This window comes from Haematobia irritans, chromosome 5, assembly GCF_050003625.1.
Source record: "Haematobia irritans isolate KBUSLIRL chromosome 5, ASM5000362v1, whole genome shotgun sequence".
Classification (NCBI taxonomy): domain Eukaryota; kingdom Metazoa; phylum Arthropoda; class Insecta; order Diptera; family Muscidae; genus Haematobia; species Haematobia irritans.
Genome location: NC_134401.1, coordinates 151,756,425 through 151,772,191, shown reverse-complemented (window position 1 = coordinate 151,772,191; position 15,767 = coordinate 151,756,425). Strand labels below are relative to the sequence as shown.

Sequence of the window (15,767 nt, the reverse complement as noted above, 5' to 3'; positions counted from 1 at the left end):
GCAAAATGCAAAAAATTACAAAAAAAAAAGAAAACACCATTAGTTAGAAAGCCTTAAATTTTTTTTTAAATCGAAAATTTACTTGAAAAACATAATTTTTAATTGAAAATATCTTAATTATCAATTAATTGATTTATTTAATTCATTTCATTTTTTCAAAATTGGTTTCATGTTTATTTGCATCAATTACCTACTAAATGAATTTGTTTTCAAAATACTACTGATGCATACAAAGTGTTATCAGCAGACAGAATAGAAATTGTTTATTATTTACAGTTTATTATACATTTCGTATTTGAACACAATAAAGCAGAATGGTATGATGCCATTCATGGAATAAATAGAACCATAATGTGAAAGATCGTTTATACCCCAAGTTATTAAGAAGAATAAATAATCGATAGAACAAAAGATATGTAAATCTCATTGAATTAAATTCGGTCAATGAAAATCTCACTATGACCAAATAAATAAATTAATATTCATATTCTAAAGAATGACCTAAATAATATAGGGTATAAAAGAAGAACTTTCTTTTGCGAAAAAATTAGTATCAATCAAGAGACCAGAAAAAACTCAAAGAAGAAAAATCTAACCACCTGCCTACAAAATAAAAAATAAATACAAAATGTTTAAATATGTAAGTTAAAATATTTAAAAAAAAAATATAAAAATTAAAAATTATTTTTATATTAAAATATCACTTGTATAAAACTGATTTTATATTCCTCATTTGTTTTCAGATTGTCTTTGCTTCCCTTTTGGCCATTTGCACCGCTGCCAGTATTAAAGCAACTATTGAAGAAAAACCAATTGTTCCTATCCTTAATCAAGGAGAAGAAAAAAATTCCGATGGCTCATTTGCCTATTACTTTGAAGGTGGTGATGGCTCTAAACGTCAAGAATCGGCCTATATAAAGAATTTGGGTACTGAAGATGAGGCTTTAGTAGTAAAAGGTTCTTATCGTTATATTGATGCCAATGGTGAAGAAATTCTCGTGGAATATATAGCCGATGAAAATGGTTTCCAACCTTTGGGCAATATTATTCCCAAAGAAATTTCACAGATTGCAGCTGATGCTGCAGTACAATCCAACTTGGAAAGAAGTTTACAAAAGAGTAGTTAAATAAATTATTATTAAGATAAAAGACCAAAACGAATATTTTATTATTATATTGGCATTTTGTTAAATTGCAAGGGAGGTCATTGAGTCATTTGTAAAACAAATGGCCAAATGTCAAAACGATTACATGAGGCACACTTTGAAATGTTTCGATGATACCTTTGGTGTAAAGTGGCGAATATTTGTTTATGACATTCATAAATAATGATGAACCTATAAAAATACCCTATATTATGGATTAAAAAAAATATTTATAAATATGACTTCCTAGCAAAGAAATTGGATATATCAACCATAACGATCAGATGTAGAGCATTAGAAGCCGGAGTGCGATTACACAAAAATGTCCAAAACCACTTATTTCCACGAAAAATAGGTTAACGCGCCTTAAAATTTTACAAAAATACCTTAAATGGCCTTAGGAGCAGTGGATATGTGCTATTTTTTCCAACGACTCAAAATGTAACTTGCATGGATCGGAGGTAGAAATTTAGTACGAATACTGCAAAGAAAGCCTTAATCCAAGAAATACAAATAGTTACGTCAATCATGGTGGGGCCAATGTTAGGGTGTGGGGGTATTTTTCTGGAAAATATATTGGCCCGATTTATAGAGTCGAGGGTATTATGCTGTCGGAAGTCTACAAAAACATCTGTTTCCATGTGATATTGTCATGGGCATTCCGGGAAATGCCGTCTGTATGGATTTGTCAGCGCGATCATGACCTCCAGCACACGTGTAAAGTGATAAAACAATGGATTTCCGATGACAAATTGCGGGTGCTTGACTGATCTGGTCAATTGTCTAATGTAAAAGTCATAAAATAGCCTTTGTAAGTTGTAAAAGTTGTAAAACGAAAAATTGGTATTAACTTTTTGCAAAAGGCTTACGCAATCTATTTGAACTTGAACCATATAATATCATTGACCATTTAATCCTAACCAATGGCAAGAAGTTACGCAGAAGTAGTCAAACGGCATGGCTATAGTATAAACTATTAACATTTATCGCTAAAAGTTACAAAAACATTAATTATTTTTAAATATATGTGACACTTAATGTTAGTTGCATATGTTTCGAACTGGCAAAAACTCTCATTTTTTAAAAAAATTTAGGTTGCAGCAAACATATTATGATTGTTGCAAACACAATATGTTTGGCACCAAAAATAACATGTTTGCTGAAAACATAATATGTTTATTGTAACCATAATATGTTTGGTGCACACATATTATGGTTGCCGCAAATATATTATGGTTTCAGCAAACATATTATGATTGCTGCATTATGGTTACAATAAACATATTATGTTTTCAGCAAACATGTTATTTTTGGTGCCACACATGTTATGTTTGCTGCAACCATAACATGTTTGCTGCAACCATAACAAAAATGTCAAAAATAACATAATATAATATGTTTGGTGCATAACCTATTATAATTGCAGCAAACATGTTATGATTGTTGCAAACATGTTATGATTGTTGCAAACATAATATGTTTGGCACAAAAAGTAGCATGCTTGCGGCAACCATAACATGTTTGCAGCAACCATAACATGTTTGCTGCAAATATGTTTGGTGCATAACATATGTAAATCTGCAGGATTGGTAAGGGTTCTAGAGAAATGGAAAATGGAAGCTGGTGAATCTGGTTCCCCAAAAGATTGTACCCAAAGGTATAACTCAGCAAAATCCAATCCAATGGTCGAAATATGGAACGGAAAAAATGTAATCGAATAAAGGCAGGATTAGCACGGGAAGCAAATTCTCGATATAGTAGTTGAGCGGTTCTAGGATTTCTTACCAGTGTTGTAGTGAAAGACGGATAAAAGCGAAGGTTTTTTCAGCAAGACGGAATTCAACTTTATTGTTTGAAGGTGTTAACAAGATTGATTTAGTGATACTTCAGTACGCCATTTCAATGTATTGTACATAGGTAATTTAACGAAGTAGATAAGTTTTTTCTTACGAACTAAACGACCTCTGCAGGTGAGGTTTTTTTTACAGAGATGGGAAACGTTTTTCACACGAACATTTCCGCCTCCTCTTGCAGTAATGCAATTCTTAAAACAAAAATTAGGATATATTACTTTACTTCAATAGTTGAAATTAAAAAAAAACTTAAAAAATTGATTTATGCGTTAATGAAATTCAATTTGCAAATTTGGTAACTTATGAGACATGTGAGAAATGGTAAATAAATTGATCTAAGCGGAACAGGAACCGGAAAGGACCCATCCAAAAATGGTGTTTAACGCAACGGGTAGACCCGAGTTACTGGTGATTAATCCAGGCTGAATTATTTTAGAATATATATCTGCGCCAAAGACCAGCGCAAAGGGTCCACTTTTGTAGAATTGAGGGTCGGCTAATGTCAAGTTGGGAAATTTAGATGCGGTCGATTTTGGCAGAGATTTCTTTGGGGTGTCCATAGAAATTCGATTGTTGACAATCATCATTGCTTCCACGGATATGTAAGGAGGTTGCCGAGATCGAATGGTTACGGGACATATAGTTTCCTCACCGAGTGTCGTCTTCGGAAGATTGAGATCTTCAACTAGGCGGTATGAAATTTTGCTAACGGAAGTACATTGGTCTATAACTGCCCTGACTGGGTGCCGTTTGGTGCCATGTAAAACTTCGACTATTGCGGTAGGAAAAAGCGTTGTTGAGTTGGGGCTAGTTATAGACTCAAGACTGAGAGTTTTCGGAATAGTTGAAGATGACTTCCTTCTTGATGTAGATCGGTCAACACGTAACTGTTTTTCACTATGGAGGGGAATCTGAGTATGGCCTTTTTGATGGATATGCAACGAGGAATGATGATTGCCACCACAGTGTTTGCATCCAAGTGATGAAAAACAGGATCCGGAAGAATGTTTATGGGCAAGGCAATTGGTGCAATAATTGTGTGAAATGACAACTTGCAATCGTTTCTCAACCGACATCTTCTGGAACTTTTGGCATTTGCTTAGACCATGGACACCTTTGCAAATCCTACATGAATATTGCCTCTTAACATGGGGGATCTTCGTAACTCTGCTTTGGACGGAAGACATTCTGTAATGATAGGGATTGATATTATACGAATTTTAACATGGAGGAAGAAGTACAATTTTCACAAGGGGACGAGTAATTATTCCTTTTGCCGTCAGAATATCTACTACTCGAACTAAATTATCTTTCCCTGGATATATTTTCGAAACTCTTCCCAATTTCCATTCAGTCGGAGGTAGGCAGTCGTCGCGGATAACAACCATGGAACCTACTTCGATATTTTTCTGAGGTGTTTGCCATTTCATGCGTTTATGCATTTCCTTTAAATACTCATGCTTCCATCGAATACTGAATTGTTGGCACAAAGCTTTTACTTTACGCCACCGGTTCATAACGGATAGATTAGTTTCAGATTCAGATGGCTCACATACGGAAAGGATCGGACCACCAGTTAGGAAATGTCCTGGTGTTAAGGAGAGCATATCGTTTGGATTTTCAGACATTGGGGAAATCGGTCTAGAATTCAGGCACGCTTCTATTCGGGCTAAAATTGTCGAGAATTCTTCAAATGTAAATCGATGATCCCCCGCTATCTTTCGGAAATGCTGTTTAAAACTTTTTACCCCAGCTTCCCAAAGACCGCCCATATGCGGAGCTCCAGGTGGAATAAAGTGCCATGAAATTTCTTGATGAGAGAAATGAGAAGAAATAGATTCTCGCGAACATCGGATTACATTTTGTGCAAGTTCTCTGGACGCACCCACAAAATTTTTGCCATTGTCTGAGTAAAGATTTTTCGGACAACCACGGCGTGAAACAAAACGATGAAATGCTGCCAGGAAGTCTGGAGTCGAAAGGGTGGAAGTAATTTCTAGATGAATGGCTCGAGTTGCGAAGCACACGAAAATGCAAACGTACCCTTTTGAAATGAGACGTGAACGGCCAGCATATGCCTTGATGTCGAAAGGACCAGCAAAATCTAGTCCTGTATTTGTAAACGGCCTGGAAAGCGTTGTTCGCTCAGGGGGTAGAGTGCCCATTAACTGCTTCTGGAGTTTGTGTTTCGAAATGACACATATTTTACAGTTATGGATTGTGGACTTTATAAGGTTCTTAGCTTTTGGAATCCAGAACTGAAGCCTTAGCATTCGGAGCATTAAATTATTTCCTCCATGTAATGTGATCTGATGAATGAATTTGAGCAACAATCTCGAAAAATTGGAATTATATGGTAATATTATTGGATACTGCTCGTAGTATGTTAGACTTTCAGATCCAGCAATTCGACTACAAACTCGCATAAGGCCAGTGGAGTCTAGGAACGGATTGAGATTCGAAATCGAACTGGACGGAGGAATGACTTTTGATTGTGTTAGATTTTTATACTCATTCGGATATGTATATTTTTGTGCCAGCATGATTAAACTATTCCTAGTTTTTTCAATGTCTTCTCTTTTCAATTGAATGGGGTCGGATGAGGGAGAAATTTTGCGAATTTTGGAAATAAATTTGTAAACGTATGATAATACTCTTAGCGCTCGTCCGAAAGAAGAAAATCGAGCTAGAGGATCATCGTATTCACGAAAGTAGGCGAAATGAGAAGAAATCTTTTTCTCCAGAAGATTTTCATCGATTTCTTCGGTTATTGAATTCGGCCATAGGCTTGCGGAAAGTTGTAACCAGGAGGGACCACGCCACCATAATTCGTTCTCGAACATTTCAGACGGATATGCTCCACGGGATGCTATATCAGCCGGATTGTGCTTGGATTCGACATGAAACCAATTGTCAACATTGACTATTTCGGATATTCTAGAAACACGGTTTGCTACGAATGTCTTCCAAGAAAAAGCAGGCTTTTTTAACCAGGCCAGAACAATCATAGAATCGGTCCAGCAAAAGATTTTAATATTAGGGAAGGGAAAAATCTCCATCAAGGACTCAATAGCATCAGCAAGCAAAACTGCTCCGCACAGCTCAAGACGTGGAATGGAAATAGTCTTGAGAGGAGCAACTTTTGATTTTGCCGTGAGCAAGTGTATTTGAACGACACCATCAGGTGTTTCAGATCGAATGTAGATTGCAGCGGCATAAGCTTTCTCGGATGCGTCGCAAAAACCATGCAACTGCACCTCGCAACCGGGTTGGTATTGAACCCAACGAGGAATTCTTATTCTCTCAATGGACGGATAGTTTTCTAAGAAATTTTTCCATGTCGCTAGTAATTCACATGGTATAGGATGGTCCCAGTCGACCTTGGACGACCATATATCTCGCATCAACAGTTTGGCTGTAACGATATAGGGACACAACCACCCTGCAGGATCGAACAATTTCGATATCTCGGATAATATTTGTCTTTTCGTCGGGGATTTGGAGGATTTAATTGCCTGAGCGTGGAAATAAAAGTAGTCGTTCTTGGCGTTCCACCTTACACCTAAAGTTTTCGCCAAACTACTATCGTCAAACTGAAGGAAGTCTTCGTTAAGCAAATATTCCTTTGGTATAGTGCGGAGGAATTCTGTGGAATTTGAAGTCCATTTCCTCAACGAAAATCCAGCGGAATTTAAAGCGGATGTCAGTTCTGTCTGTGCCCGAATGGCCGAAGAAATATCATGACTTCCGGCTAGGATATCGTCCACGTACATGGAAGACATAAGGATTTGACTGGCCAATGGAAAAGTATTTTTCACATCAGTAGCCAGCTGCTGTAAAGTGCGAAGTGCCAAGTACGGAGCACAATTCAAGCCGAATGTTACCGTTTTCAATTCGTACTCACGTAAATCTTCGGTCGGATTATTTCGATAAATAATTCTTTGAAAGGGAGTGTGTTTTGGAGCCACGGAAATTTGACGATACATTTTTTCAATATCGCTGTTAAAAACGATTTTGAAAAATCGCCATTGAAGCAAAAGACTCGTTAAGTCAAGTTGCAAGGAAGGGCCACAATGAAGGACGTCATTCAGACTGATTCCATTTGAAGTCGGATTTGAAGCGTTAAAAACCACTCGAAGCTTCGTTGTAACGCTGTCGGGACGGATTACGGCATGGTGAGGCAAATAGTATCGATCGACATTTTCCAAAGGATGGGAGAGAATTTCTTTCATATGACCTAGTTGCAAATATTCACTAACAACTTCGTCATATTGATTTTTGAGTTCAGGTGTACGAAGCAAACGATTCTCATTACGGAAATACTGTGCAATTGCATTTTTCTTCGAGTATCCCAGTTTTAAAGTCTTTTGAAATTCTTCCTTGAATGGTAATTGCACGATATAGCGCCCAGACGGATCCCTTTCTGTTGTTTGGGAATATAAGTTTTCGCAAAACCTATCTGCTTCGGACATATACTTCCTTTTAGGAAGGTCTTCCACCTCAAAAAATTTAGAAATTTGTTTATCCAAAGCCAATTCATTGAAATAGGAAACGATTGTGCGAAAAGACGAAATGTTTTCGGATTGAATTGGCATTGGACCAGTCAAAATCCAACCAAATATCGTTTCTTGGGCCATAAGGGACCCACAAACTTGCCGCTTTATTCCGTCAAGCATGACTTGTGGAATGAGATCGGCGCCAATTAGAACATCGATATAAGATGTTTTGAAAAACTCCGGATCAGCTAATTCGATATTTGGCAGATGGGAAAACATTTCCATGTTTGTCGAAAAGGTTGGTAACGATGAGGTGAGTTGTGGAAGTACAATGGCAGTAGTGTTAATAGAAATTTGGGAGTTAATTGGAGAACTTATACACAGATTGCATATTTTTTGAGAACGTGCTGAAATAGAACCATTGAGTCCAGAAATATGGGCCGATATTTTGTTGGCATTGAGCTTGAGAAGTTGGAAGAAATGCTCGGAAATGAAGGAGGCCTCAGAGCCCGAATCGAATAATGCTCTTGCCTTGAAAATATCGCCTTTGTGTAGAACATGAATAATAGCAGTCCCTAGCAACACTTGTCTAGAACTTGTAGCCGCGAACGACTGAACAGATTCTTCTCCGTTTTGGTAAGAGGATTCGGAAGTGGACTGTATAGCTTGAACGGAAGAACCGGATGTCGAAGCGGAAACGGAGTCGGTTTGAGGATTAGTTGAGGATGTACACAATAACGTATGATGTCGTCGCTTACACTTAAGACAGTTAAAAGCGCTTTTGCAATCCTTCACCGCATGATTCTTTGCAAAGCAGTTCAAACAAAGTTTGTATTTTTTTATTAAGCCCATTCTGTCGTTGTAACACATGTTTACGAATTTCGGACAAAGTCGGATGGAGTGTGATTGATTTGGACAAAGTTTGCATAAAGGAACTGCAAGGCTATTTTGATACGAATTCACTCGTTTTGGAGCGGAAACCTTTGGGGCTGTCACTTTCGGCACGTTTTTGGGAAAATCGTTTGGCTGCGAATTAGATGGATGATCACTTAGATCGAGCACCGTCTCCAATGTTTGATAACGACGAGTTAGGAATTCATCGAGCTCTCTCCAAAACGGGCATTCTGTCTTATTAACCACAGATTGTTCCCATAAGGATAATGTGGTTTCTGGAAGTTTTGTACAACACAGATAAACGAATATCGGATCCCAAGTCTGAATGTCTATATTGTACAACTTTAAGGCCGATATAATCCCATTAATTGTATTTTGGATTGACTTTATGGAATCTCCGGACTCGAGGGGAATTTTCTTTAAATTGAATAGGACCCTTAGCTGACTATTAATTAATAACCTTTTGTTTTCATAACGGACTTGGAGAGCCTTCCATGCGATGTCAAACCCCTCATTGGTCAACGGAGCCTTCCGAACAACTTCTCGAGCCTCATTCCTTGTTTTATTGTTTAGGTGAAAAAGCTTTTCAACAGGAGATAATCGTGAATTTCGGATATATATGGCCGTAAAGAGGTCTCTAAAAGATGGCCAAGAGAGGTAATCACCGTGAAATAATTCTGTATCGCACGGAGGAAGATGTAAAGTGGATGTCTCATGTCGGACTGAAGATGATTTGGAAAGTGATTGCAAGGATTGCTGAGATTCAATTGCCTCCCCTATTTTGGACATACATTCCACATAAGTCATATAAGTAGTCCGCTGTCGTGCTCTAATAGTCTCAAGATCGGCTCTGGCATCCTCGTCTTTAGAAGCCATCAGTTCTTGAACACTTTCTTCGTATTGCGGCTTAACTTGTCGCCAAATGTCCCGAAGTTCCTCCCTGTGAACTTCTAAGGTGTGGATCGAAGATGTGTTAAGAGATTCACCACAAATTTCAGCATTGAATATAATCAAGGCGTCCGAAATTTGGGTGAATTTGGTTATAGCGGACATTTCTAATCAGAAACAAGTAATACGAAAATGGAACCTCACAAATAAAGAAATATGAGGGAAAATTTAGAACAGAATTAAAAAAAAACAAAAATTATGGAAAATATATACGAAGAGTGGATAAGAACCCGTTTCTTTTATCTAAAATCGAAAGTTACAATTGAGCACCTTTCCAAAACGATAACTGTGACAAAGTTTAACAGAGTTGAAGGACTTCAAGGGTATTTTTGATGTTCGATGACAATTATGAAATAATCCGAAAGTATTTTTTAAAATAATAATTGACTATTGTGTATGAACAGGCGAAAGAAATCCAATATAAACTTTTTATCCCCCGATCATAAAAAAAAAAAAAAAATTCTCTTTTTTTGATCAGAAGATTTTAATTTCAATTTCCCGAAAAATATTTGATTTGTTTGATCCGACGATTTTATACTAATTTCACAAAAAATAGTCAATTTTTTGTTTTTTAATTATTAAGGATTTGTTATTTTTTTTTTCCAATCAATTTTAGTAGATTGAACTCCCACAACGGGTACGAATTACATTGGTTTCTTTTCCTCACGTGATATCTGGAAAATTTTGCTGAAATTTTGAATCGCATTTCACGATGAAGGAATTAATTCTGGAAATATTTTTTCATTTTTGAATAAAAAATGAAATAAAAACTCAAAGTTGGGAAATAGGTTTGAGTTTCTGACGGACTTTTTTTTTATTGATTTTCCTTATGAAAATTTTAAAGAGCACTTTTCCTTTAACACACAAAATGGTATGGTACTCACGGAAATTTTCCTTCTCTTTCGTTTGGGCGAATTTTACCTTTACAGCAATGGAATCAAATTGGACAGGATTACTTAGTTTTCTTTCAGGATATCCAGATCCGGTTCGAAGGACCTTGTAAATCTGCAGGATTGGTAAGGGTTCTAGAGAAATGGAAAATGGAAGCTGGTGAATCTGGTTCCCCAAAAGATTGTACCCAAAGGTATAACTCAGCAAAATCCAATCCAATGGTCGAAATATGGAACGGAAAAAATGTAATCGAATAAAGGCAGGATTAGCACGGGAAGCAAATTCTCGATATAGTAGTTGAGCGGTTCTAGGATTTCTTACCAGTGTTGTAGTGAAAGACGGATAAAAGCGAAGGTTTTTTCAGCAAGACGGAATTCAACTTTATTGTTTGAAGGTGTTAACAAGATTGATTTAGTGATACTTCAGTACGCCATTTCAATGTATTGTACATAGGTAATTTAACGAAGTAGATAAGTTTTTTCTTACGAACTAAACGACCTCTGCAGGTGAGGTTTTTTTTACAGAGATGGGAAACGTTTTTCACACGAACAACATATTATGGTTGCAGCAAACATGTTATGATTGTTGCAAACATAACATGTTTGGCACCAAAAGTAACATGCTTGCTGCAAACATAATATGTTTCCTGTAACCATAATATGCTTGCAGCAAACATGTTAGTTGCAGCAAACATATTATGGTTGCAGCAAACATGTTATGATTGCAGCAAACATGTTATTTTTGACATATTATGTTTGTAGCAAACATGTTATGCTTGCAGCAAACATGTTATTTTTGGTGCCAAACATACTATGTTTGCAACAATCATAACATGTTTGCTGCAACCATAATATGTTATGCACCAAACATATTTTGTTTGCAGCAAACATGTTTTTTTTTGGTGCCAAACATACTATGTTTGCAGCTACCAACATAACATGATTGCTGCGTAACATATTGCCGCAAACATATTATAGTTGCAGCACACATATTATAGTTGTTTCTTGTAACCATAACATGCAAACATATTATGTTTGCAGCAAACATGTTATTTTTGGTGCCACACATGTTATGTTTGCTGCAACCATAACATGTTTGCTGCAAATATAATATGTCAAAAATGCTGCAACCATAACATGTTTGCTGCAAATATAATATGTCAAAAATAACATGTTTGCTGCAAACATAATATGTTTGGTGCATAACCTATTATGGTTGCAGCAAACATGTTATGATTGTTGCAAACATAATATGTTTGGCACAAAAAGTAGCATTCTTGCGGCAACCATAACATGTTTGCTGCAACCATAATATGTTTGCAGCAAACATGTTCTGGTTGCAGCAAACATATTATGTTTGGCATCAAAAATAACATGTTTGCTGCAAGCATAATATGTTTCTTGTAACCATAATATGTTTGTTGCACACATATTATAATTACAAGAAACATATTATGGTTTCAGCAAACATGTTATGGTTGCAGCAAACATGTTATGGTTGCAGCAAACATTTTATGTTTGGCACCAAAAATAACATGTTTGCTGCAAGCATAATATGTTTCTTGTAACCATAATATGTTTGCAGCAAACATGTTATTTTTGCAGCAAACATATTATGATTGCTGCAACTATAATATGTTTGCTGACACTATAATATGTTTGCGGCAACCATAATATGCTATGCAGCAAAGATGTTATGGTACCAAACATATTATGTTTGCTGCAACCATAACATGTTTGCTGCAACCATTACATGTTTTCTTTACGAAGAAAATCCTTAGAAAAACGAGTCACCTTGTTTGCTGCAACCATTACATGTTTGCTGCAAACATGTTATGTTGATGCAACCATAACATGTTTGCTGCAAACATATTATGGTTACAAGAAACATATTATGTTTGCAGCAAACATGTTATGGTTGCAGCAAACTTTATATGGTTGCAGCAAACTTTATATGGTTGCAGCAAACATTATATGCTTGCTGCAAACATAATATGTTTCTTGTAACCATAATAATCGGGTGATACATATATGGGAGCTATATGTACATCTGAACCGATTTCGATGAAATTTTGCACATATAGTTAGTACTATAGAGGACTGGATCTAGCCAACTTTGAGTAAGATCGGTTAATAATTAGGGGTTCTATGGCCAAATTTGGGAAAATCGGGCTATACATATATATGGGAGCTTTATCTAAATCTGAACCGATTTCGATGATTTTTTGCACATATAGTTAGTGCTATAGAAGACTACATTTAGCCAAATTTGGGTAAGATCGGTTGATAAATAAGGGTTTTATGGCCAAATTTAGAAAAATCGGGCGGTACATATATATGGGAGCTATAGCTAAATCTGAACCGATTTCGATTATTTTCTGCACATATAGTATGTGCAATAGAAGATTATATTTAGCCATTTTTGAGTAAAATCGGTTGATAAATAAAGGTTTTGTGGCCAAATTTGGCAAAATCGGGCGATACATATATATGAGAGCTATATCTAAATCTGAACCGATTTGGATGAAATTTTGCAGACTTGAAGGGCGATGGAAAAGATTACCTCTTGCCAAATTTGGTGACGATCCGTTTGAAAAAAAGCGCAACGTGACCCCATTTGTCGAAATCGGGCGATACATATATATGGGAGCTACATCTAAATTTGATCCGATTTCTTCCAAATTCAATAGCGTTCGTCCTTGTGCCCAAAAACCTCCCTGTACCAAATTTCATCAAAATCGGTTAATAATTGCGGAATCCTGTGAACAACAAATACATGGACAGACGGACGGACGGACACCAAGCGTTAGATCGACTCAGGAGGTGATTCTGAGTCGATCGGTATATATTTTATGGGGTCTAAAATCAATATTTCTGGTAGGCACTTTTTTTGGCCGATCAAACTTATTATACCCTGACCACTATGTGGTTTAGGGTATAAAAATTTTATAGAAATAACAATTTGACAAAATTTTCTATAGAATTAAACTTTTGACAAAATGTTCTATAGAAATAAAATTTTGAAAAAGTTTCCATACAAATAAAATTTTGAAAAAAGCTTCTCTCGAAATAAAATTTTGACAACATTTTCTAAAGCAATAATATTTTGATGAATTTTTCCAAAGAAATAAAATTTTGACAAAATTTTCTATAGAAAAAATTTTTGACAAAATTTTCTATAGGAATAAATTTTGACAAAAATTTGTTTTCCATAGAAAATTTTGTCAAAATTATCTTTCTTTAGAAAAATTCATCAAAATATTATTTCTATAGAAAATTGTGTCAAAAATTTATATAGAAAATTTTGTCAAAAATTTATATAGAAAATTTTGTCAAAAATTTATATAGAAAATTTTGTCAAAATTTTATTTCTGTAGAAAATTTTGTAAAAAAAAAATTAAATAAATTTTGACAAAATTTTCTAAAGAAATAAAATTTTGAAAAAATTTTCTATAGAAATCAAATCTTGAAAATGTTTTTTATAGAAATCAAATGTAGACAAAACTTTCCATAGGAATAAAATTTTGACAAAATTTTATATGGAAATAAAATTTTGACAAAATTTTATATGGAAATAAAATTTTGACAAAATTTTATATGGAAATAAAATTTTAACAAAATTTTCTACAGATATGACACTTTGATAAAATTTCCTGTAGAAATGCAATTTTGACAAAATTCCTATAAAAATTAAATTTGGACAAAATTTTCTATAGAAATAAAATTTAAGCAAAATTTTCTATAGAAATAAAATTTTGACAAAATGTTCTACAGAAATAAAATTTTGACAAAATTTTCTATAGACATAACAAATGTTGTCATAATTATTTTTGTCATAATTATTTCTTTTGAAAATTTTGTCAAAACGTTATTTCTATAGAAAATTTTGTCAACATTTTATTCCTATAGAAAGTTTTGTCTAAATTTTATTTCTATAAAAAATGTTGTCAACATTTTATTTCTATAGAAAATTTTGTCAAAACTTTATTTCTATAGAAAATTCTGTCTATAGAAAATTTTGTTAAAATTTTATTTCTATAGAAGCTATTTTCAAAATTTTATTTCTATAGAAACTTTTTCAAAATTTGATTTCTATAGAAAATTTTGTCAAAAAATTTTAAAGAAATAAAATTTTGACAAAATGTTCTACAGAAATAAAATATTGACAAAATTTTCTATAGACATAACATTTTGACAGAATTTTCTATAGAAATAAAATTTGGAGAAAATTCTCTATAGAAATAAAATTTTTAGAAAATTTTCTATAGAAATAAAATTTAGACAAATGTTCTATAGAAATAAAATTTTAACAAAATTTTCTATAGAAATAAAATTTTGACAAAATTTTCTATAGAAATGATAATGTTCAGATAACATATTTTCCTATTCAAACATGTTTGCCGCAAACATAATATGTTTGGTGCATAACATATTATGATTGTTGCGAACATAATATGTTTGGCACCAAAAGTAACATTCTTGCTGCAAACATAATATGTTTCCTGTAACCATAATAGGCTTGCAGCAAACATATTAGGGTTGCAGCAAACATATTAAGGTTGCAGCAAACATATTATGGTTGCAGCAAACATATTATGGTTGCGGCAAACATGTTAATTTTGACATATTATGTCGCAGCAAACATATTATGGTTGCATCAAACATATGATGTTTGCAGCAAACATGTTATGGTTGCAGCAAACATAATATGTTTGGTACCAAAAATTACATGTTTCTTGTAAACATGTTATGATTGCTGCAACTATAATATGGTTGCGGCAACCATAATATGCTATGCAGCAAACATTATATTTTTGCTGCAACCATAACATGTAACCATAACAGTAACCATAATATGTTTGCAGCAAACATGTTATGATTGCAGCAAACATGTTATGGTTGCAGCAAACATAACATGGTTGCATAACATGTTTGCTGCAACCATAACATGTTTGCTGCAACCATAACATGTTTGCTGCAAACATGTTATGGTTGCAGCAAACATAATATGTTTGGTACCAAAAATGACATGTTTGTTGCAAGCATAATATGTTTATTGTAACCATAATATGTTTGCAGAAAACATGTTATGTTTGCAGCAAACATGTTATGATTGCTGCAACTATAATATGTTTGCGGCAAACATAATATGATATGCAGCAAACATTATATTTTAGGTGTGAAACATGTTATGATTGCTGCAACCATAACATGTTTGCTGCACCCATAATATGTTTGCAGCAAACATGTTATTGTTGCAGCAAACATTTTATGTTTGCAGCAAACATAACATGTTTGACACCAAAAATAACATGTTTGCTGCATAGCATGTTGTGGTTGCCGCAACCATATTATAGTTGCAGCAATCATAACATGTTTACAAGAAACATGTCATTTTTGGTACCAAACATATTATGTTTACTGCAACCATAACATGTTTGCAGCAAACATGTTATGGTTGTAGCAAAAATGTTTAAAAAAAATAACATGTTTGCTGCATAGCATATTATGGTTGCCGCAAACATATTATAGTTGCAGCAA

General features: G+C 34.5%; 3 protein-coding genes across 3 annotated transcripts; 1 reads left to right on the top strand and 2 right to left on the bottom strand.

The window, feature by feature from the left end:
* The first annotated feature begins 376 nt into the window (after positions 1 to 376).
* On the top strand, positions 377 to 1,157 carry LOC142238961 (endocuticle structural protein SgAbd-6-like). The gene is made up of 2 exons (XM_075310723.1): positions 377 to 640; positions 744 to 1,157. Exons 1-2 carry the CDS (start codon positions 629 to 631, stop codon positions 1,125 to 1,127), a joined length of 396 nt encoding a protein of 131 aa, XP_075166838.1. The 5' UTR covers positions 377 to 628; the 3' UTR covers positions 1,128 to 1,157.
* A 1,601-nt stretch (positions 1,158 to 2,758) lies between these two features.
* Positions 2,759 to 10,726, bottom strand: LOC142241502 (uncharacterized). Its single transcript, XM_075313280.1, has 2 exons — positions 10,221 to 10,726; positions 2,759 to 4,186 (listed from the first exon to the last, which is right to left on the bottom strand). Exon 2 carries the CDS (start codon positions 4,183 to 4,185, stop codon positions 3,334 to 3,336), a length of 852 nt encoding a protein of 283 aa, XP_075169395.1. The 5' UTR covers position 4,186; positions 10,221 to 10,726; the 3' UTR covers positions 2,759 to 3,333.
* LOC142240132 (uncharacterized) lies at positions 4,219 to 11,183 on the bottom strand. The gene is made up of 3 exons (XM_075311843.1): positions 11,142 to 11,183; positions 10,221 to 10,341; positions 4,219 to 9,443 (listed from the first exon to the last, which is right to left on the bottom strand). Exons 1-3 carry the CDS (start codon positions 11,181 to 11,183, stop codon positions 4,219 to 4,221), a joined length of 5,388 nt encoding a protein of 1,795 aa, XP_075167958.1.
* Positions 11,184 to 15,767: the final 4,584 nt, after the last annotated feature.